We start from the raw sequence: 20,473 nt of genomic DNA, 5'->3' as shown, positions 1-20,473 counted from the left end.
CACCAAAGTTTTCCTTTCAAACTTATTCAATCTACAAATAGCGGTTGTGAGAAATTGTGATAAACTATCACTTGCATCCCATCGAAAGTTAGGCGAGAATGCGTCGTCGGTCTCAAATTCTCCTAACTCCTTGTTGCTCTGGCCCTCGTATACAACCTCATCGGAGGATCGAACTCTTTTGGCCGGCATAGTGCCCTCATCCTCTATCTGGATAACTTTAGGCTGAGCGTGTGCACATTTTTTGGCAGTTAAGTCCACCTGATCTTGAGATACTGCGGAATTCGGTCGTGCAGTAAGGCCCGTTTGATTGTATGATACTGCAAGCAAAGTTTGAGTCTCTTTTCCTGTTTGATCGTGAGATACTCCGGAAATATGCACCTCTGCTTGGTCTTGAAGCACTGCAGTGTTGTGATTTAATACTTGCGGAGTCATCTGAGCCAGAATAGCCACAGAAAGCGATGGAATAAACCCTGATCTGCCACTATGGTCTGAACAAGGTCCGAGGAGGAAGAAATCTTACCTTCCAAAGTATCTTCACGCAACAATGGTTCCAGATTACCAGCAATTTCCAATTCTGAAATCTTCTCTTACTCCGCCATGCTTGGAGAGTGAACAAAAAAGACGAGGAGAGGGCGCGGGCCAGCAGTGATGTCTCGATGTACGTGAGGACATTGTGTTATTATAGTTGTTTGTTATTCTTTGAATTCACTGTATTTTAAGTTAGAAAGAGTGAATAAATAAAGACAATGCATTGTTAAATTGAAGTAGAGTATCTTAAAATATAATTCATATCATCATGCATGTTTATATAAAAAAAAATTGGCAAAAAACCTGTAAAGGTTCGATTTTGATGATGATATCAAAATAATCCTGAAAATGTGAACTAAATCATTGTAACCGTTTTAGTTATATTTTATTGATTAGGCTGCTTTGGTGTGTAATCTAGAATAATAAATAAATCCAATGCATTTTAACATGAATATTATGGCAAATTGGCAACATATCGATCTAACAAAACCATATATCTACTGAGGACAATTTCCTCTTTAAAATGGTTCTATTTTTATTAAAATCGGTCTTGAAGTATTCGCACAGAAATCGCAAGTTAGAATGAGATAACCTTGAGATGCCATCTGACCCAACAGCAATGAGTTTTAATAGTCAAATTAAAATCATCAAATCTTTCATGTCTTGGTATGGTTATCCGAATAATGTTATATACTCCACGCTAAATAAACTCAAAACTAAGTATTTTCCATGAAGCGGATGATAATTTATCCCAAAATCTGGATCTGTATACCTTATGTTGGAAATCGAGGAAATCTTCCGCTTAAATCCTGTCTCAATAAAATACAAAGATTTCTTTTCAAACCAGTAAAATTTGTCACTATTTACAACTTTAAAAGGTTGCCTTATTTTGTTTCCATAAAAAGACAAACTTCCTCCTTTATCTCGTAGCAATTTTGTATATGAAGTTGCTTGCCCTGGCTTCGGGAAAATCTATATGACACAAAGGTTCCTTTCTGTACGTTTAAAAGAGCATTCTACTAGGCTCTCTTCTAGTGCAGTAGGCCAACATTTCTCTGAGTGTGAGCACCCTCAATTCTTAGCCACACAACAAAACCAGTTCTCGCTACTCAACGATATCTTTAAATAACCCTTCTCCTTTTGAGAACTTAGTTTTCAATAACTATAGAATTCTACACATAACTAAATCGAATAACTATCATATTCTCGCCTTTCTTGAAGCACTCTTAATCAAACACAACGAACCTTTCCTTAACACTAGACTTAAAGCCAGCAAAGAACTACAACTGTTCACTTGATCCCTCTATTTTAATTGTCAGGTCTTTCTTTCCTTAAATTAATCTATCTAACATATTGTTGTAAATATGGCCGAGAGAAGTTAGGTGTCAGTTTACCGTAAACCGCCCGCATGGCTTCCGAGGTGCCGCTTAAAATTTTCATTATTTTATTTTTTTTCATTATTTGGGAAAAGTTTGAACATATTGGAATTGTTAAGACATTTCCGATGTATTAATCATTGGTTTACATTTATCTACATGCTTTCTGGCCATATGATTTATGTGGATGATTTATTAAAGATGGATGTTTTATATTGGTTAATTCACAACCAATCAATAGCTTCGTTGCATATGTATACTCAACGAGACAGCTAGCTACAACACGTGTTTGTGAATTTCCCTTGATGGCGTCCGTGCGCATGAAATGTAAATATGTTCAACTCAAGGTTTATGTTCACGTCTATTAAATAGGTAAGTTTCAATAGCTTTTACTGATCCCTTTAGTGTTTGTGTTTTATTATATATCAATATTATTATTATAAACATGTATTTTTGGCTCGATTGTCTATTTTAATACAATGGTATATTAAATTTTGACTATCAAAAATATTTGTACAACATTGAATTCTCATCAATGATGATGGTGAGATACATGACCATGTTTGGTTTTTTTAAGATGTCACGGTCAGTTTGCATACGTATTTCATCAAAAGACGACGGGCAAGTTCTTGTTCCATGGACTTTTGTGAATTTCAATCATGTTTCATACACTGCGAATGAATTACTGAATGATATCCTGTTGGGAAGAGTCAGTTCAGTAGAAGTGAAAACAACCTGCAAAAACTACAAGTTGCATCATGGAATCGCTTCAAGCTCCTTTAATTCTACTGAAGGAATTAAGTTTGATGGAGAGCAAAATCTTGTTGAAAAAGTGGACATTTTTGAGACACGCTTCTTTGGGCTGGTTATTTCCCACAAGGAAGACTGTGAGATATGTTCATCACAAGTGCAAATACAAGCAGCAAAACCAAATGCTTTTGAAATTATGTTGGCAGCAGCAAGAGAACAACAAAGTGAAAATGTACCAAGAAGATATTCAAGTCCAGGCACCAAGAAGGAAGAACTCCATAATAAAGTATTAGATTGGTTCCAAGAAAACTGCTGCGAGTTCCCCAGAAGTGTACCACAAAGTGCAAAATCATTTGTTGCTAAAATTTGCAACATTGCATGGTACCTTGATGGACACCATGGCAAGATCGAAGGGACACTTCCATCCAAATTTCCAAAAAGCTTCAAAAATCTGTCTGGTTTCAACTTACCTGAGCTTTCAAAACACCGCAAACGCTCTATCAGCAACATTTCTGAAAATAAGCTAAAAGCAATGTGTATTGAGTTGAGGGAAGTTATACAGTCATTAACATTTCTAAATAACATTGGATCTCCATGGAATGACATTAAATGCGAAATTATCCAAGCCATCTGCACAGCTGAAGAGTACTGTGTGTTCCTAAGCAACAAGGCCAAGAAGATCAGCCTATCTCAGTTCAGGCCAAAAACCAACCTTGAACTGAAGGCAAATGTCAGTGTTGTACCAGAAAACAAAGGACACCTGAAGGATTATTTATTGGAATTAAATAAGAAAGTGGAAAGTTCTGAGCTATTCACTCCTGTGTCTGTGCGTGAGTGTTTACCTGCTGGTACAAGTCGGCAGTATGCTTACTTGATGATAGAAGAATTGAAGTCAACTGGGCTTAAAACAAAGTCGGTGCTGTATACTTATTATCCTGGTGGGCCAAAGCAGGCATTGCATTTCATATGGAAAATTGAAAATGGCCTACCTGAAAGTGAGCTGTTAAATCGGTGTACTGCACTTATCAAGAAGATAGAGAATGACATGCCAAAGTTTCTATCCAGACTTCGGAAACGTGAATTCAAGCATATGTTTGGATTCTGTGCAAGCCCAGTAGCATTACGTGCTATGTTCCGTAACCTGACAAGTGATTGTTCTGCTACATCAGATATAGACAAAAGGTTTGATTATGCAGTTAAGGGCTGAAGATGCAGGAATTATTGTAGATCTGAGAAATGTCAGTCCAGAAAGAAAGAAGGACACATTTGCACAGTTTTTTCAAGAAACCGAGCGGTATTTGTCTGAAGATGTAGGTGTTACTGTTAATGACCGAAGACATGGAGAGCAACTTTATCTTGCAAAGGCCCTGAGTTTTACCGATCTACACAAGCGTGTTGCCGAAAGGCTACCTGAAGGGACACCAACACCTTCAGTAAAGTGGTTACGCTATCAATTTCAACCTCTAAATCCAAATGCAGTGACAGCCAAGTACTTTAAAGGCACTCTAAACATTAAGATGATGGTTCAAAAACGCCAGGTATGATAATACAATTGTTTTATCACAGCTATAGTAAATTATAGAAACCGTGGATTAAGTAGAGTTTACTCTCAAACCTCAAAAACTTCAGAATGTTACACTTGAGTTTACCTTGCCATTTCAGGTACGAGTCAATCATGTGGACTCCCACTATTGTGCAGCAATGTGGCGTTACATGAGAGAGTTTGCAGTGATGCACCGTGATGTGGTGGAACTGGTTTCTATGGACGATAAACACAAGATTAAAGTGGGTGAGCCCAACTATCCTCTAGCTGCTGCCCAAAGAGGTAAACAAGTTTTGGTTGGAGTAAACCAAACAATGGCAGTGGGAGATCACGATTTTAGCAAGAGTACACTCACTCCTTCTGTGAATCTGATTGTAAGTAGTATTTTTATGGAGTAGTATGGGGATGGAGGAAACTAATTGAGCAATTGGTTAAGTTATAAATGCAACCTATATCAGATGCCATGTCTCCATGTTTTTTTAAAGATTGATATTCCTGAAACTATCAATGGCAGTTTTTACAGGGGAAATGTATATGTTGCATTTAAAGATGCCGTGTTTGAACCATCTTCGCCTCTGCGTCATTCATCTGAACTTCTGCAAATTTTACAAGAAAGAGGGGGTGAGCTAAATAATTTTTCTACATGATCATGATTCCTGTGTTTACAGTATGCCTTGCAGCATTGACTGGTACAAAATCATTAGTTACATGTAACTGTTATGTTTTAACAGTTAACTACTGTACCATATTATAATGGTGTTTACTGGCACTTTTGCCAATCAAATTACATGTATAAATATAACCTGTCAGCATGATAATATTAATTTTGTTCATTTTCTAAACTAACATTTTCAGAGTCAAAACCAGTGTTACTTCTTTATACTGATGGTGGCCCTGACCACCGGTCAACCTACATGTCTGTAAAGTTGGCACTAATTGCTTTGTTTAAAGCACTCGATTTGGACATGCTTATAGCCCTCAGAACAGCCCCAAGCAATTCATGGGCAAACCCTGTTGAGCGAGTGATGAGTATTATAAATATTGGCCTGCAAGGTGTTGGTGTTATGCGTGAGAAGATGAGTCCTGAATTTGAAAGGGCTGCAGGTAAAATATGTAATATTAAAAACTGATTGAAATTGCAACAACTGTTTTGGTGAGTGGCTCAGTATCATATAATATATTCACTTGACTTTTCAGCGAAGGCGAATAGTGTCAAGGAAATGCGTAAACAGATTACTGACAACCTAAAGGAGGAATTTCACTTGTCTCTAAGGCAGCCAATTGACCTGTTGAAGGGTCAAATGTTAAGATTAGGACTTAAAGAAAAGCCTTTACAGACATTCGAGCCTTCTACAGAGGATAACATCAATGAACTCTGGCAGCACTGCCTGGCAATTCAGAAGGAATTACAGGTTAAGATGTGTTTGACATTCTTAGTAACCAAATAAATACTGCATTTATTTACATATGATCTTATTTTAATTCAGAGAGGACATACAACTCAAAAAGATGTGAAAGACCTATCTCAGCTCCAGAAATATCTAAAGCATTGTTGCATCCAGAGCCATTATGGTTTTCAAATTAAAAAGTGTGGTAATAATCAGTGCGAGATGTGTGGGTAAGTGTTATGTGGCATGCAGCAAAAATGTGTTCATCTTATGGCATGTTAAATTTTTTAAATATGCAGTTGAAGCTGGTTAATTGTTATGTCATACCCCATATGTGTCAACCAATTGTGTTAATTTTTGCAACTTCCATGTTAGAGCTTTGAAGGATGAAAGAACAAGAAATATCAAGACATTACCATTCCCAGTCTTATCAGAAGACAAAGAGCATTATAAAAAATTTGAACAGGTGTATGGTACTAAAACCACTGAAGTAAGTCTTACCATAATATGTACATGTTCGTGCAAGTCATACCTGGACTACCAGGGTTACAATAGCCTGTTAATTTTTGACAACACACACACACACGGTTCAGATTAAGCCAGTGTCTGATGTCATAACTATTTTACATTCATGCAGGCACGGCCCAGTTTAAAAGTGAGAACCCCAAAGGAAAAAAAGAAGCTTCCATTCTCCCCATCTGTACAGCATGCTAGAAACACTGACACAATGGTGCAATGTGAAGAGTGTGAGAAATGGAGATTAGTTTTTTCAAGAAAAAAGTTAAAAAGGCAGCAAAAAGAAAAGCTTGACCAGCTATTAGATGACATCTCTTACACATGCGGGTTTACGTTTGGTAATGTAATTTTATTTAATTTAACCATATATAAGCCAATATATGTATGTGTGTTAATTTTTTCTTCAATTTAACTGGTCACTAACTATGTGCAGATCATTGTATTAAAAGTGGTGCTTTGTGTTTTTTTCAGATGATGTAATTTTACCATCAGGGCTTGATGTCTATATTAAAGATGTGGACTGTGCTGACCACATTGAACGACTGTATTACAGCTGTGGTTATGAACCAATATGTATTTTTTGTGGAGAGTATGTGGCTACAGGTGAAGAAAATGAGGAGGCATACCCCCAGTGCCAGGAATGTGATCATGAGCCTATCAGCAAGAGAGTATAGCTTTAACTATTGCAACATTTTGTTTTTGTTAATAAAACTTTTATACATGTGATTTGTGGCATGTTTTTCATTGAGTATGGAACTTGGTATTTAGACCATAACCCATATTTTACTAGTAAACCAGTATTCTGCAAAATAATGAATAATGAATAATGAAAAAAATCCTCATCATTTTCAAAATGTCTGTTTACGGTAAACCAACACCTAACTTCCCTCGGCCTATAGCATACATATTTAGTTTTATTCACAACCTTATCATGTTTCGCTGTGCTTGATTTACCGGCCTTCCGCCTACATGCTGGATTGACATGTGCGCTCTCTCTCTGTGTTGTATATATGCGTTGTAAAGTATTGTATTTCATTCTGTCTGAAGATGACTTTGTAATAAAGTCGAAAATTTACAGTCTTAATCTGTGTCTTGTTTGAATTATATTTTGATTCTCAAGATGTCTTGTTTATTCAGAATTTGCTTTTTACTTTACTTTTTTATATTGTCGGCTGATCATGGTTTTTTAACAAAAACTTGATTTTAGTTTTTTGATACACCCTGTATAATGATCCCACTTACTTTTGTAATTAAAAATGAAGAAACAACTCTAAACATCTAACCAATTATTTGGAGCTAAACAAAGTGATAAATGTCTATTTTGTGCTGGAAATTCAAGTGGGAAAAGGTCCTAAAAAGCCAAATTCGCTCAACATTCGGGTTATAAAATATAATTGAACCGACACAGTATATTTAGTTGCACTCTTGCGCATAGAAATATTGATAGCCTTGCGAGATTTGTCTAGTTTTATTTTCGAACTGAACTGCCAAAATCAGTGAGAACCAAACATAAGTGCTGCTATCAGAATCAGAACAAGAACAGCATGCACAATGCTTGTTTGACACAATGTTGGACCCCGCACATGTAATTGCACATGTCATTAAAAAATTAATTGTTGGCCAAATAAGTGCGCTGTATCTCATTATTTTGTACGTATTATGCAGTTACTCAGTATGGGCTAACTTCACGGGTCCGGTCAGACAAAAGAAGTGAGAATGTTGATGTGGCCTGGTTTATGTTGACTCATCCACAAGGCAAGAGGGCCTGACAGAGGAAGTCATATTTCAGGACATAGCTTTCACAATCAGAGAATCGAAAGGGTGTGGAGGGATGTGTTCTCTGGTTGTACCAGTTTATTCTATCATCTATTTTACTATATGGAAGAATCGGGTATCCTGGATGTCTAAAACAAGTGTCATTTAGCCGCTTTGCAATTTGCATGCAAGAAGAGAATAAATGAAAGTCTGGCCATATTTAGAGATGGGCACAACAGTGCACCAATCAGCACAGAAGGAAACCAGAGTCCAGAGCAGCTGTGGATAACTGGTAAACAACGAGGTAAAGCAATGGACAAGGACATTTTCTGAAAGAGCTCACTAAAATTAGTAAAACTGCCAAGTTTGGCTTGGAGTTGTTGTAAATTACGGCAAATATAGCCATACGAGTTGACGAGTTTTGTATACTTTTGTTTTACGGCAGGTTTGCATAACTATATTTTCCGTATTTTACAAAATTTCGCAGCTAAACTTTATTTGCATTTGCACTAATTTAAGCAAGATCTTTTTAGCTGTGGTGATTTATTTCCTTCTAGTTACTTCCATCAAAATTTAGTCGCAAGTCGTCTAATATATTCATAATATATATTATAGATAATCCCAGAGAACTATGGAATTGATTGGGAAGGTCCAGTTGTAACAGCTGAAGAAAGTACACAGGTAGAAGTTCCAGAAACAAGAGTACCAAATGATGAAGATTCAGCTTCAGCACAGCATTGATCCAAATCGTTTATCTGCCTATAACGGTGTTGACATCTATATGGAAGTTCTTCCATTTATTACCTAAAGAATGTAAAGATGTAGTATGAACATTTGGTAAGCAGAAATGATATTATCAAAACTTGCATACAATTGTAAATTGCATACAATTTGCATAATTTTATTCTTACTTTTAAGTTATTGCAGTTGGCAAATTATAAGCTACAGCAGATTTTGGTCGTGAAGTGTTCAAAGCAAAATTAGCGTTATTTCACCTCTATTCCACGGTAGATTGTACCATTTACGCCTTTGTATTTTTCTGAAAGTTAACAGTTAGTATAAGGTGTTTTCCTATGTTTATTAAGTATATCACCACTTGTGGAGCTAAAAAAATAAACATTAAAAAGTCATTGATGAAACCAAGGAGAATCAAGAAAATATTAGATAGGAATCTCTGCATAATAAATACATGTGGTTTTCTCCCAAAACAAAACAGTTTAATTTTGATTCAGATAGTTTAATTTTCATTGGAAGTACATATTAAGTGCATAAAATGCAGGTTCAGTCATTCACAAGATCTATGAGCGAATTTTAAACTTTGGCTTATTCACCGCTTAAGCTAAACGCCTTTCAAAATTTTGAAACGAAAACAAACATGAAAAATTTAGCACGTCTCATGGTAACTTGCAAACAGCAGTAATGAAATGAACTGGTAATAATACTTTGCAGTGTTCGAGTTATCATTCAAGTTCACAGAGTTCACTTGTCTTCACAAGTTCACATGCAGAGTTCAATGGTCTATGCTTAATGGCTTTTGCTTTTAATTAAACGTAAAAGCCACACATACACCATACTTCAAAGCTAAATCCATGTTCTTTGTAAACTCTTCAAACAAGGCATGTCTTACTGGTAAAACTAAACTTAGAAAGCAGCATTCTGCTATGGGCAACACATTGGAAACACTCAGCATCTCTGATTGATTTGATAACATCCCAGGTTGACAATCTTGGCAAGAACCTTGCAAGATCTTTGTAAGATCTTATCATAAGATCTTGTCAAGATCCATAAGATCTTGTCAAGATCTTATCAAAATCATGCAAGATCCTGCAAAGATTTTGCCATGATCGTGCAGGATCTTGGTATGATATTGGCATGATCTTGCCACAATTTTGCCACAATCTTGCCATGATCTTGCAAAATCTTGGTGAATCCTAGAAAACCTTGGCAAGATCCTGAAAAACCATGGCAAGATTGCGATAACCTTGGCAAGATCTTACAAAACCAAGCCAAGATTCTGCAAAACCATGGCAATATCTTACAAAACCATGGCAAGATCTTACAAAGCCATGGCAAGATCCTGCAAAACCATGGCAAAATCTTACAAAACCATGGCAAGATCTTACAAAACCATGGCAAGATCTTACAAAACCCTGGCAAGATCCTGCAAAACCATGGCAAGATCCTGCAAAAACCATGGCAAGATCCTGCAAAACCATAGCAAGATCCTGCAAAAGGCATGCAAAACTGTTAAATCATAGTATTGTTTTGTTACTGTTCTGTTTTATCATCTGGTGTTTATTACATCACTTATTACTATCATCATTACATGTTTCCTCCATTTTTCTTTCTTCATTTTTCTACCTATGTGAGGCATCCATGATCACTTGGTGTTCTTGGTGCGAGTGTGACTTTTTTACCCTGTCCTTGCCAAACTTGATATTGCATGAGTACATCTAAATGTTAAAAAAATATTGTTATATTGTTAAAAAAACATAGTATGCTGTATGCATATATTTTACCCTGCATCTAAGGCCTTGCTATGAAGTTAGGTAAGTTTATTGGACATGCATTGACCAGCATAATATAAATTCTTACCAAACAATTTAGTGACTGTTTAGTGACTGCACTTTGATATTCATCAAGTTAATACGATTGTACCACTAGAAGAATAATTGAACATTAAAATCCTGATACACAGCCATAATAGATCATTTTGGAATACTTATACATACTCCTCGTTGGGCTTGTATGTTTAAAATAATAATAAAGGCTTAATTTAAACAAATGACAATCCTGTCCAGCCTACGCTAAAGTACTGCTTGGCAATTATAGTCCTATGGTTTCATGATGAAAATGCTGTATTACAAGATAGTGCGGCCCGTTTCCTTTGCTGCTGTGGGAGACTGGCGCTGTTAATATAGGGTTATATAGGGTTTCAATTGCACGTGACGTCAGAAACATAATTGTAATTTAAGACGAGGGTGTGGGGAGTTATAAAGCAGTGTGTGATAGTAAAGTGTGATGTGAGCAGCCCATGCGCTGATTGGGATTTTCTGTTATTTAAATACATATTATAAAAACTTGTGATTGTGTCGAAGATTACATATTGGCAAAGGCAACATTTTCGACATAGTGGTACCTCCGACGGGATAGCGTTACCGTCTAGTTTAAAAACATCCTTTTTGGGGAAGTGTTCAACGTATGAGAGTATGGGAACCGTGGATTTGGATACGAAGTTGACGCAGCTGAAGATTACAGTAGAAAGAACAGACAACATACTGGACTCAGGTAAGAGAGTAACTATTAAACGGCATCTTGAGACGATACAAGCTATTGCGAAGGACGCAAACCAGTGTAAAAACATTGTCGAAGCGACAAAGATTGCCGAGAAGGCAGAATTCTCTGAAATTACGAATGGAGTAATGAGATTGATGCTAAGCTTGAAGCGGCAGACGCAACGGTGGCTAAGCTTGAGGAATGGCTCGCGAAAAATGAGCAGGCGCAAAAGCTTGTAGCTCAAGAAGAGCAATTTAGATTCGAAATGGAACTGCATGAAAAACGTTTAAAAATGCAAGCAGAACTTGCCAAAATTGCAAAACCTCAACCGGAAATACAGGAATGTGAGAACATAACTCAAAAAGTGGCCAAACTACCAAAGTTGGTTATCTCGAAGTTTGAAGGTTCATTTATGGATTGGCCCAGGTTCTGGGGCCAATTCACCGAAGCTATCGACAAAAGCTCTATCGCTCCGATAAGTAAATTCACTTATTTATGCGAACTTCTCGCTCCGAACGTTAAACGTTGTGTAGAAGCCCTCCCATTCACACCCGAAGGTTATAACCGCGCAAAGGCTGTTTTGCAGGACAAATACGGCAAGGAGCCCGAGATTGTTAAGTGTTATGTCAAGGAAATTCTAGATTTACCACAAATTCCTAGTTCCAATTCGCGTAAGATCTCAGATTTTAGTGACACGTTATCACATTGCGTGCAAGCACTCAAGACTATGGGCAAACTTGACCAAATAAACGGCAATGTCTCTATGACCCTGGAAAAGTTATCAGGAATTCCGGGGGATTTGGTCCGAACTGATCCAGAATGGGAAACGTGGGACTTTATTAGGTTAACTGAGGCCATACGACAGTGGGTAAATCGAAAGAAGTTCTTTCATGCTCGAAGCGACGAATACAAGCCTAAGGGTTGTGTATACTGTGGGGACCCAGGGCATAAAGCTAACCAGTGTACTAACGTGACAACAGTAGCTGAGCAAAAAGCGATTCTGTCCAAGAAAAGGCTGTGCTTCAATTGCGCGACAAAAACGCACCGCGCCTCAGAATGCTCTAGCAAAGTGTCCTGCGGCAACTGCAGCAAACGTCACCACACGTCAATTTGCGACCAGAGGAGCGACAAAGAGCAGGACGAGAGAAAGTTGATGACAGATGGAGGAAGTGGTGATGGCATTTTTCCGGTTGTTGTCATGAAAGTCAATGGCATTACTTGTCGAGCATTGATCGATTCTGGCGCCGGTGGCTCGTACGCCTCTGCGAAGTTAATCGAAGCCCTAAAGTTGAAGCCAAACGAAACGAGATTGCAACAAGTCGACATGTTAATGAGTACAAAGACCTCACGAATGGAGATGTATGATACCTTGGTGTCCTCGATCGACGGAAGTTACGTCATGAACGTGAGATTGACGAAGGTCGGTAAAGACGAACTATTATCGATCAATAATCCAGGATACGACAAGCTAATTAAGCGTTATCAACACTTGAACACAGTACAGATAAACAACAGCGACACGAAGAAGGAATTTCCGATTCACATCATACTTGGAAGCGGGGAGTACTCTCGAATTAAGACCAGCACCAGGCCCCTCGTAGGAAACGATTGTGAACCAGTGGCGGAGAAAACAAAGCTCGGGTGGTTTATCATGAGCCCTGGGGTCGAGTTCGACAAGAGTACGATGCTGCTGACCCAGACATTGCAGGCCGATTTCGAGGATCTTTGTAGGTTAGACGTGTTGGGCCTTGCAGATACAATGGAGAATGACCAGGACCTTGTGTTTGGCGACTTCAAAGAACAACTTGTCAGAAATCGGGGGGGTTGGTACGAGACGAACCTACCTTGGAAGCCCAACCATCCACCTCTACCAACTAACGAGACTGGAAGCCTGCAGAGACTAAACAACTTGATAAAGCGACTAAAACGCGACGGAGATTATCAACGTTACGATGACATTATCACGGAACAACTTGAGCAAGGAGTCATTGAACCAGCGCCAGCGAATCCTACAGGCAACGAGTTCTACATACCACACAAGGGCGTAACGAAGAACACAGCCGAAACAACCAAACTTAGGATTGTATACGACGCCTCTGCAAAGGAATCGAACGACAAGCCTTCGCTGAATGACTGCTTACACCCTGGCCCTCAACTTCAGAACCTACTCTGGAGCGTTCTTGTCCGGTCGCGATTCTACCCGGTACTACTCACCAGTGACATCCAAAAGGCGTTCTTGCAAGTGAGGATTACAGAACATGAACGAGACGCATTGAGATTCCATTGGAAGGCTCCTGAAAACAATGAAGTTCACATCTACAGGTTCACAAGAGCGTTATTTGGGTTGACCTGTTCCCCTTTCCTGCTTGGTGGTGTGATTCACGAACACTTAAAGACGTGGGAGGGGAGATACCCAGATGTGGTCAAAGAAATCCGTGATGGGCTGTATGTAGACGACCTCATGACGGGGGGTGCAACTGTTGAAGAAGTCAACGATAAGAAGATGAAGACAAGTGAAGTTTTCGAAGACGCCACCTTTAAACTCCACAAATGGCACTCTAATGTCGAAGATCTCGAAGAAAGGACACCAGTGTTGACACATGACGGGGAAGAGACGACCTTCACGAAGCGGCATCTCGGAGTCGAGCAAATGGAAACGAAATTACTTGGCCTACCATGGGACAAGAAGCGAGATACACTCAGCGTGGTGGTAAACAAGAAGGAGTTCGCGAATACCAAAAGAATAGCCCTCTCTCAACTGGCGAAGGTTTACGATCCACTCGGCTTGGTATCACCTGCTACGGTTGTTGGAAAGATGTTGTATCTCGAAATCTGCGAAACCCATCTTGCGTGGGACAACAAACTCCCAGAGGAATTGAAGAAACGTTGGATGAAATGGTACTCGCAAATGCCAGAACACTTCTCGGTTCCGCGATCGTTAGCACCACGTTATCAACCAGTGTTGTCAATATCAATCCATGCATTCGGAGATGCAAGCAAGAATGGGGTGTCTGCCGCCGTGTATGCCGTGGTTGAACAGCAGGAAACGACGACACAAGGGTTAGTGTGTTCCAAGTCTCGACTGGCGAAGCGTGATCTTACGATTCCACATTTGGAGTTGGTAGCAGGGCATATGGCAGTCAATCTTGGGTCTAATGTCGAAAGAGCAATTGGCGTTGAGAAGGTATCCGGGGTACATTGCTGGTTAGACTCCACCGTTGCATTGTACTGGATCAATGGCCAAGGCGAGTACCGTCAATTTGTCGCCAACAGAGTGAAGAAGATCCAAGAGCACGAGCGCGTTAAATGGTACCATGTTCCCACTCACGAGAATCCAGCAGATCTTGGGAGTCGTGGGGGAACGATCGACGAAAACGAGCTTTGGCAGCGTGGACCAGCATGGCTTAGTGATCCAAGCAGATGGCCCCCGCAAGTGACACTCACAGCCGACGAAAGGGTGAAAGAGGAAGCGAAACAAGAGCGGAGTCCCCAAGTCCTGACGACATCTAATAAATCTCCAGATAGTTTCGACGAGCTAATCAGCAAATTCTCCTTACGGAAAACCTTTCGCAAAGTACCTGCCTCCCCGGTATGTATCTGCGAAAATTCACTTCAAACACAATATAAAATCACTAAAATCTCAGAGTATAAAAAATATATTGAAAAGCCTCTCGCTCTTTTTCTCTACATAATTAGTATTCCATGTGCTCGAGTGTAGCACACGCGAGGTGTCTACGTAATTAACCGCTCAGTTCCGACACACTCCCCCGTATACACTCTGAAAGAGGTGTATACAATAACAAAACACAAGACTTAAAGTTAAAATAATTGTCAATCTCTCAAGATCACTGTTCGTCTTTCTTTCTCCTACTCATGATTCGCTGCTTCGATCTGTTCTATACGTAGTTTTGCCGCAGTCGCCGCGTCTCGTCGGGGGCGTGGCTCGAATTCTACCGCATCTGGGTTCAGGATTGGCGCTTCCGGTTCGACATCGCAGCTCAGTTCTAAAGGAAAAAGCAGCTGCACGGGTCGTTCCAAGGTTCCGTTTTGAGTCTTCAGACGTACTCCCCGTATCACGTTATCCTTTCCAGGGTATGTGTCTTCTATAATGCCTAGAGGCCACGTGCCTCGATTCTTGCTTTCTGTCTGTATCAGCACAACGTCTCCAGTCTTAGGTTGGAACTTGTTTCTCTTGTGTGTCATGTTGTGCCTTTCCCTTAAGGCTACCAGGTATTCTTTCCTCCACCGCCGCCACAGCTTGTTCTTACATTCGATCAGATATTTCGCTCGTTTTCTCAGCTCTCGTTCTTCGATTCGCCATGTTTCTTCCATAGGGAGTTGGCACGTTCGTTGATGGAGGAAAGTAGCTGGGGTGAGGGTCGGTAACTGTATGTCGTCCTCAACGTACGACAGTGGTCGGCGGTTGATTTGAATCTCAACGTCGAGCAGAACTTAGCCTAGTTCATCCCACGTGAGATGGCCTCCCCCAATCACCTTGTACATAGCTGCCTTGACTACCCCGATGAGGCACTCGAATTGGCCGCCCCACCAGGGTGCACGACTCAGGTTAAATTTCCATGTAATATCGTACCCTTCCACGAAGCCTCGTAAGCTCTCATCTTTTCGCAACTGTTCCAGCCACTTGCTGGCTTTGACGAACGCGCCGCCGTTATCGGAATACACTACGCGTGGTCGTCCCCGCCGAGCGATAAACCATTTCAACGACATGATGAAGGTACTGGTTTCAAGGTTCCGCAACAGTTCTAAGTGGACAGCTCTCGACAAGCTGCAAGCAAAGATCACGAGGTAAGACTTCCCTTCCGCCTTGGAGGATTTCCGGAATTTCATTGGTCCAGCGAAATCGACCCCGATTACCTCAAACACCGCACCAGGTGTGGTTCTGTCTTCCGGTAGTTGTCCGGCCACTGGAGTTGTAAAAGAAGTAAGGCGAAATCGCTTGCATCCCCAACATCGACTCCGTATCATTTTTACGAGACTTCGAAGGCGAGGGATCCAGAAGGTTTCTCGTACCGCCGCCATCGTAAGTCCGACCCCGCCATGTAGCGTTTCGCAGTGGACACATTGCACCAGCTTTTCCGTAAATACCGCGTTCCGTGGTAAGTAGATAGGAAGGATTCCTTGCATTCTTCCGATACATACTATAATTCCTCGATCGTCCGTCTTTAGACCCAGTTGCACGCTGGTTTCCTTATAATGTTGTTCGACCGTGTCTCGGAGTTGAACGCGTCTGATCCACCAATACTTCGTCGTCTCGATCTCTTCCGTATCCAAAGGTCCTAGTCTCTTTTCTTTGGCACGGCAGTTGTGAATAAATCGGTTTATCCACGCACTCTCAGCGTTCGACGCAGCGTGTTTCTTTTGAGAAGTTTGTCTAACTCGTCTGTTGTCGTTTCGGCGGATTTGGCTACGTATACGAGGTCTCGATTAATCTTGGTTTCAGCTGCCGATTCGGGTGATGTTTTTGTTACCGGATTGTCTGGCCACTTTGCTTGATCACTGAGCCATTCTGGGCCCGACTGCCACAGCGATGAAGATACCGGACCGCCTCTGCTAGCAATGTCCGCGGGGTTGTCCTTTGTTGGAACATGTCGCCACTGAATTGATGGATGAGCCTGGATCTTCGCAACGCGATTGGCGACGAATTGCTTGTAGGCCCCATTTCCAACTATCCAGGCCACTGTGCTGTCAAGCCATGCGAACATCAACGGTTGCGGTTCTTTTGGTAGTGCTTCACAAACATTCACTAGAAGATTTGTCGCCATGTGAGTCCCGACCAGTTCCAGACGTGGAGCCGACAAATTTCTCTTCGCTAGCCGACTCTTTGCTGCCACCAACTGCTGTGTCGTTCCCGATTGCTGTCTAACCACTGCGTAAACTGCTGCCCCTACACCTTTTGTAGACGCATCACCGAAGGAATGTAATACAATCTCATCAATTGGTTCCTGGTATCTTGCAACAGATCTCAGCACTTCTTCCTCTATGGGTAAGGATTGTTCCCAGGTTCGCCAACGTTTCAACTGTTCGTCATTAATCTCAACATCCCACGGCAGTTTTGCATCACACACGTCGCGGAATAGGAGTTTCCCCTCCAGGATCAGCGGTGAAACCAACCCTAGAGGGTCATAGATCTTTGCCAGTTTACGTAAGATGCCTCGCTTCGTCACCGGTACTTCTTCGCTTGGGAATGAAATCTTTAACGTGTCACTTTGTTTGTTCCATTTCAGACCGAGCACTTTCGATTCTTTGGGTTTCACCATCAGCTGTGTCTTTGCATAAGATTGTTCGTCGGAAAGTTCAGATACTTGATGAACCTCTTCAACTTCCAACTGCGGTACATTGGAGCTCCACTTATGAAGTTCAAATGTAGCGTCCTGTAAAATTTCTCGGGAAATTTCTTTGCGTATCTTAGCTTGCTCCACTGTCGAACCGCCGCTTAGTTGATCGTCTACGTACATGCTTCGACGTAGATGCTCGACTTCTTCAGGATAAGTTTTGGACCAAGTGTCTAAATGAGTCTCGATTACACCATGAAGTAAATATGGTGACGGTACAAGACCAAATACGACTCTCGTAAACCGTAAGGTCTCCAATGGTGACAGATCATCTCGACGCCAATGAAACCGCAGCACGTCTCTCTCAGCTGCTTTGATTCGGATTTGCAGGAAGGCTTGACGGATATCACTAGAGACCATCACTGGGAACGCTCTTTGCTGTACCAATACATCCCATAGCTTATTCTGGAGGGGTGGACCAGGATATAGACAATCATTTAGGGAAGGCGATGATGGGTCTTGCTTCGCTGAAGTGTCGTACACGACTCGCAATTTGGTTGTCTCTGATGACTCCTTGACCACGCCCTTATGAGGGATGTAGAACTCTTTACCAGTAACTGTTGTAGGTGCCTCTTCCACAATGCCTTCTTGGAGTTGTGCTCTAATGACCGCGTCGTATTCTTCGATGTGCCCATCTTGTTGCAACTTCTTTGTTAGACTACTCAGACGATGGAGACTTCCGTATTTGTTGGCCGGCAGATGGGGATGATTGCTCCGCCAGGGCAATCCTGTCTCGTACCATCCTTCAGCTGATCGTTGCAATTGTTCCTTGAACTCTGCATGTACCATGTCTTGATCGTGTTCTGTGGAATCTTTGAGCCCCAATACATCGAGACGACACAGTTCCTCGTAATCTACGTGGCTGGTCTGGGTAAGAAACATGGTTTGCCGGTCGATTTCATTTCCGGGTGACATGATGAACCACCCCAGTTTGGTGTATTCAGCAACAGGTTCTCCCGCTTCACCTACCACTGGTGGTCGGTTGGTCTTAATTCTCGCATAGTCACCCACGCTTAGAATAACATGAATGGGTAGTTGGTCTTTCTTGTCATTGTCGGTCAAGTTGACTTGCGCTAGGTGGGGGTACTTGGCTTTAACGTTCTCGTAATGTGGATTGACTATTGACAACAGTTCGTTCTTGTCAACCTTTGTGAGCTTTGCATCCATTTTGAAGGAGTTGTCAAGGGATTGAACAAACAACAACGTCGTACGTTTCCATTCTCGTAAGGTGAGAGCCCATTAACATCTCAATACGTTTGGTTGAAGCTTCTGAGGGTTTCTTGTTCAGCAAATCTCCGACTTTAGCTGAGATATAAGAGCTGCCAGCTCCTGTGTCGATCAGTGCTCTCGTTATGATTCCGTCCACTTTAAGCAAAACCACTGGGAAAACTCCTTCCCCCACTCCACTTGGTGTTAATGTCACTTTCCTGTTCTCTTCCGGCTGCGTTTTGTCACATATTGAGGTGTGATGTCTCCTGTGACAAGTCTGGCATGATGTTTTGCTTTGGCATTTTGCGGCCCGATGAGTCCCAACCGCACAGTTGAAACACAATCGCTTCTTCACCGGAATCTGTTTCCGGTCAGCTACAGCAGTAACTTTAGTGCATTCGACAGCTTTGTGCTCCCTACTGTCGCAGTAGATGCACCCTCGAGATATTTCAGATCGATTGGTGAGGTACATTCTCTCTCGTTCTCGACGCTTCTTCGCTTGATCATCATCTCAACTATGATCGACTGGGTTTCTCCGTATCCAAAGACGCACTGCTTCTGCTAGCTGATCGAGATTCCATGTCTCCCAGTCACCGTCTGATCTTACAAGGTCACCCCGTATACCTGGCAACTTTTCAATGGTAACCATGGTAAGACCCTTCACTTCGTCCAGCTTCTTGAGCGACTGCAGGGACTGGACACAATATGTCAGTTTTTCACTAAACTCGGCAATTTTCTTCGAATTCGCTGTCGAAATGTATGGCAAGCTCAAAATTTCTTTCACATAAGACTTCACCAACTCTGATTCTTTGCCATATTTTTCCTCCAATATAGCCTTAGCTTGATTGTAGCCTTCTGGTGTAAATGGTAAGGACTCTACTTCACGTCTGACATTGTCTCCAAGAAGATCTCTTAGATATGAAAATTTGGCAATGTTTGCTAAGCCGGATTTTTCGATCGATTCGGTGAATTGCCCCCAAAACCGTTGCCAATCCATGTAATCTCCGTCAAATTTTGATATTACGAGTTTCGGTAGTTTCGCTTCCACTTGCTTGGCATGAATTTCCTTCGACGAACTTCCACTTTCCAACTTTGCTTGATGTTTGGACTCAAGTTTCAGCTTAGTTTCGTGTAGTTTTATCTCGTATTTCAATTTCTCTTCGAACGCATATCTCTCCTTTTCCAGTTTGCAATCGTCCTGCCATTTCTCCAAGCGCTTCACATCGTCGTCTGCTTTCTCTAACTCAGTCTCTAGTTGAGAATTCCACGTAGCGATTTCGTCCTCGTCCACTTTTTGCTCGATTTTCAACGCTTCTACGCCTCGTCTCGATGTTTCTACCTCGTTTGTTAACGCTTTTAAGGCTTCCAGTTGTCGTTTAATCGAAGTATCTTTGTTAGAATCGAGCACCGAATCAGTTCGCTGGCATGTCATCTGAAGTTGTTTTAATTTAACATCGAACGTCGACATCGCGTTGCCGTCTGCTATTCGTAAACAATCACGTTTTAAAATCACATAAAACTCGTCAAATATACCAACAATATCACTAAATCCCGTCTCTGAGGTGCCACGTTTCGCAAAGTACCTGCCTCCCCGGTATGTATCTGCGAAAATTCACTTCAAACACAATATAAAATCACTAAAATCTCAGAGTATAAAAAATATATTGAAAAGCCTCTCGCTCTTTTTCTCTACATAATTAGTATTCCATGTGCTCGAGTGTAGCACACGCGAGGTGTCTACGTAATTAACCGCTCAGTTCCGACAAACCCTGAGAATTG

General features: G+C 41.2%; 4 protein-coding genes across 5 annotated transcripts; 2 read left to right on the top strand and 2 right to left on the bottom strand.

Annotated features, from left to right (window-relative positions):
* Positions 1 to 3,861: 3,861 nt before the first annotated feature.
* LOC114529268 lies at positions 3,862 to 6,971 on the top strand. Of its 2 annotated transcripts, none has more exons than XM_028551022.1 (9): positions 3,862 to 4,192; positions 4,317 to 4,571; positions 4,683 to 4,818; positions 5,149 to 5,301; positions 5,395 to 5,609; positions 5,685 to 5,815; positions 5,961 to 6,075; positions 6,223 to 6,439; positions 6,573 to 6,971. In XM_028551022.1, exons 1-9 carry the CDS (start codon positions 4,172 to 4,174, stop codon positions 6,773 to 6,775), a joined length of 1,446 nt encoding a protein of 481 aa, XP_028406823.1. In that variant the 5' UTR covers positions 3,862 to 4,171; the 3' UTR covers positions 6,776 to 6,971. The 2 variants fall into 2 exon arrangements, with proteins under 2 accessions (XP_028406823.1, XP_028406821.1); XM_028551020.1 differs by having other exon boundaries at positions 5,053 to 5,301.
* A 4,426-nt stretch (positions 6,972 to 11,397) lies between these two features.
* LOC114529215 lies at positions 11,398 to 14,850 on the top strand. Its single transcript, XM_028550972.1, has one exon. It carries the CDS (start codon positions 11,398 to 11,400, stop codon positions 14,848 to 14,850), a length of 3,453 nt encoding a protein of 1,150 aa, XP_028406773.1.
* A 1,621-nt stretch (positions 14,851 to 16,471) lies between these two features.
* On the bottom strand, positions 16,472 to 18,652 carry LOC114529214. Its single transcript, XM_028550971.1, has one exon. The coding sequence runs from the start codon at positions 18,650 to 18,652 to the stop codon at positions 16,472 to 16,474; it is 2,181 nt and encodes a 726-aa protein (XP_028406772.1).
* A 553-nt stretch (positions 18,653 to 19,205) lies between these two features.
* On the bottom strand, positions 19,206 to 20,162 carry LOC114529213. Its single transcript, XM_028550970.1, has one exon. The coding sequence runs from the start codon at positions 20,160 to 20,162 to the stop codon at positions 19,206 to 19,208; it is 957 nt and encodes a 318-aa protein (XP_028406771.1).
* Positions 20,163 to 20,473: the final 311 nt, after the last annotated feature.

The sequence above is a fragment of the Dendronephthya gigantea genome, unplaced genomic scaffold (genome assembly GCF_004324835.1).
Source record: "Dendronephthya gigantea isolate DGI-Jeju-01 unplaced genomic scaffold, DenGig_1.0 000055F, whole genome shotgun sequence".
Classification (NCBI taxonomy): Eukaryota; Metazoa; Cnidaria; class Anthozoa; order Malacalcyonacea; family Nephtheidae; genus Dendronephthya; species Dendronephthya gigantea.
The sequence above is the reverse complement of the archived record's forward strand: the minus strand, read 5'-3'. Positions and strand labels throughout refer to the sequence as shown.

Bases quoted from the DNA above. Each gene is read 5' to 3' on its own strand.
- LOC114529268 (XM_028551020.1), top strand. From the start codon at position 4,172: ATGATGGTTCAAAAACGCCAG. The intron at 4,819-5,052 runs GTGAGCTAAATA...TAACATTTTCAG, and splicing joins AATTTTACAAGAAAGAGGGG to AGTCAAAACCAGTGTTACTT. The intron at 6,076-6,222 runs GTAAGTCTTACC...ACATTCATGCAG, and splicing joins ATGGTACTAAAACCACTGAA to GCACGGCCCAGTTTAAAAGT.
- LOC114529215 (XM_028550972.1), top strand. From the start codon at position 11,398: ATGGAACTGCATGAAAAACGTTTAAAAATGCAAGCAGAACTTGCCAAA.
- LOC114529214 (XM_028550971.1), bottom strand. From the start codon at position 18,652: ATGGATGCAAAGCTCACAAAGGTTGACAAGAACGAACTGTTGTCAATA.
- LOC114529213 (XM_028550970.1), bottom strand. From the start codon at position 20,162: ATGTCGACGTTCGATGTTAAATTAAAACAACTTCAGATGACATGCCAG.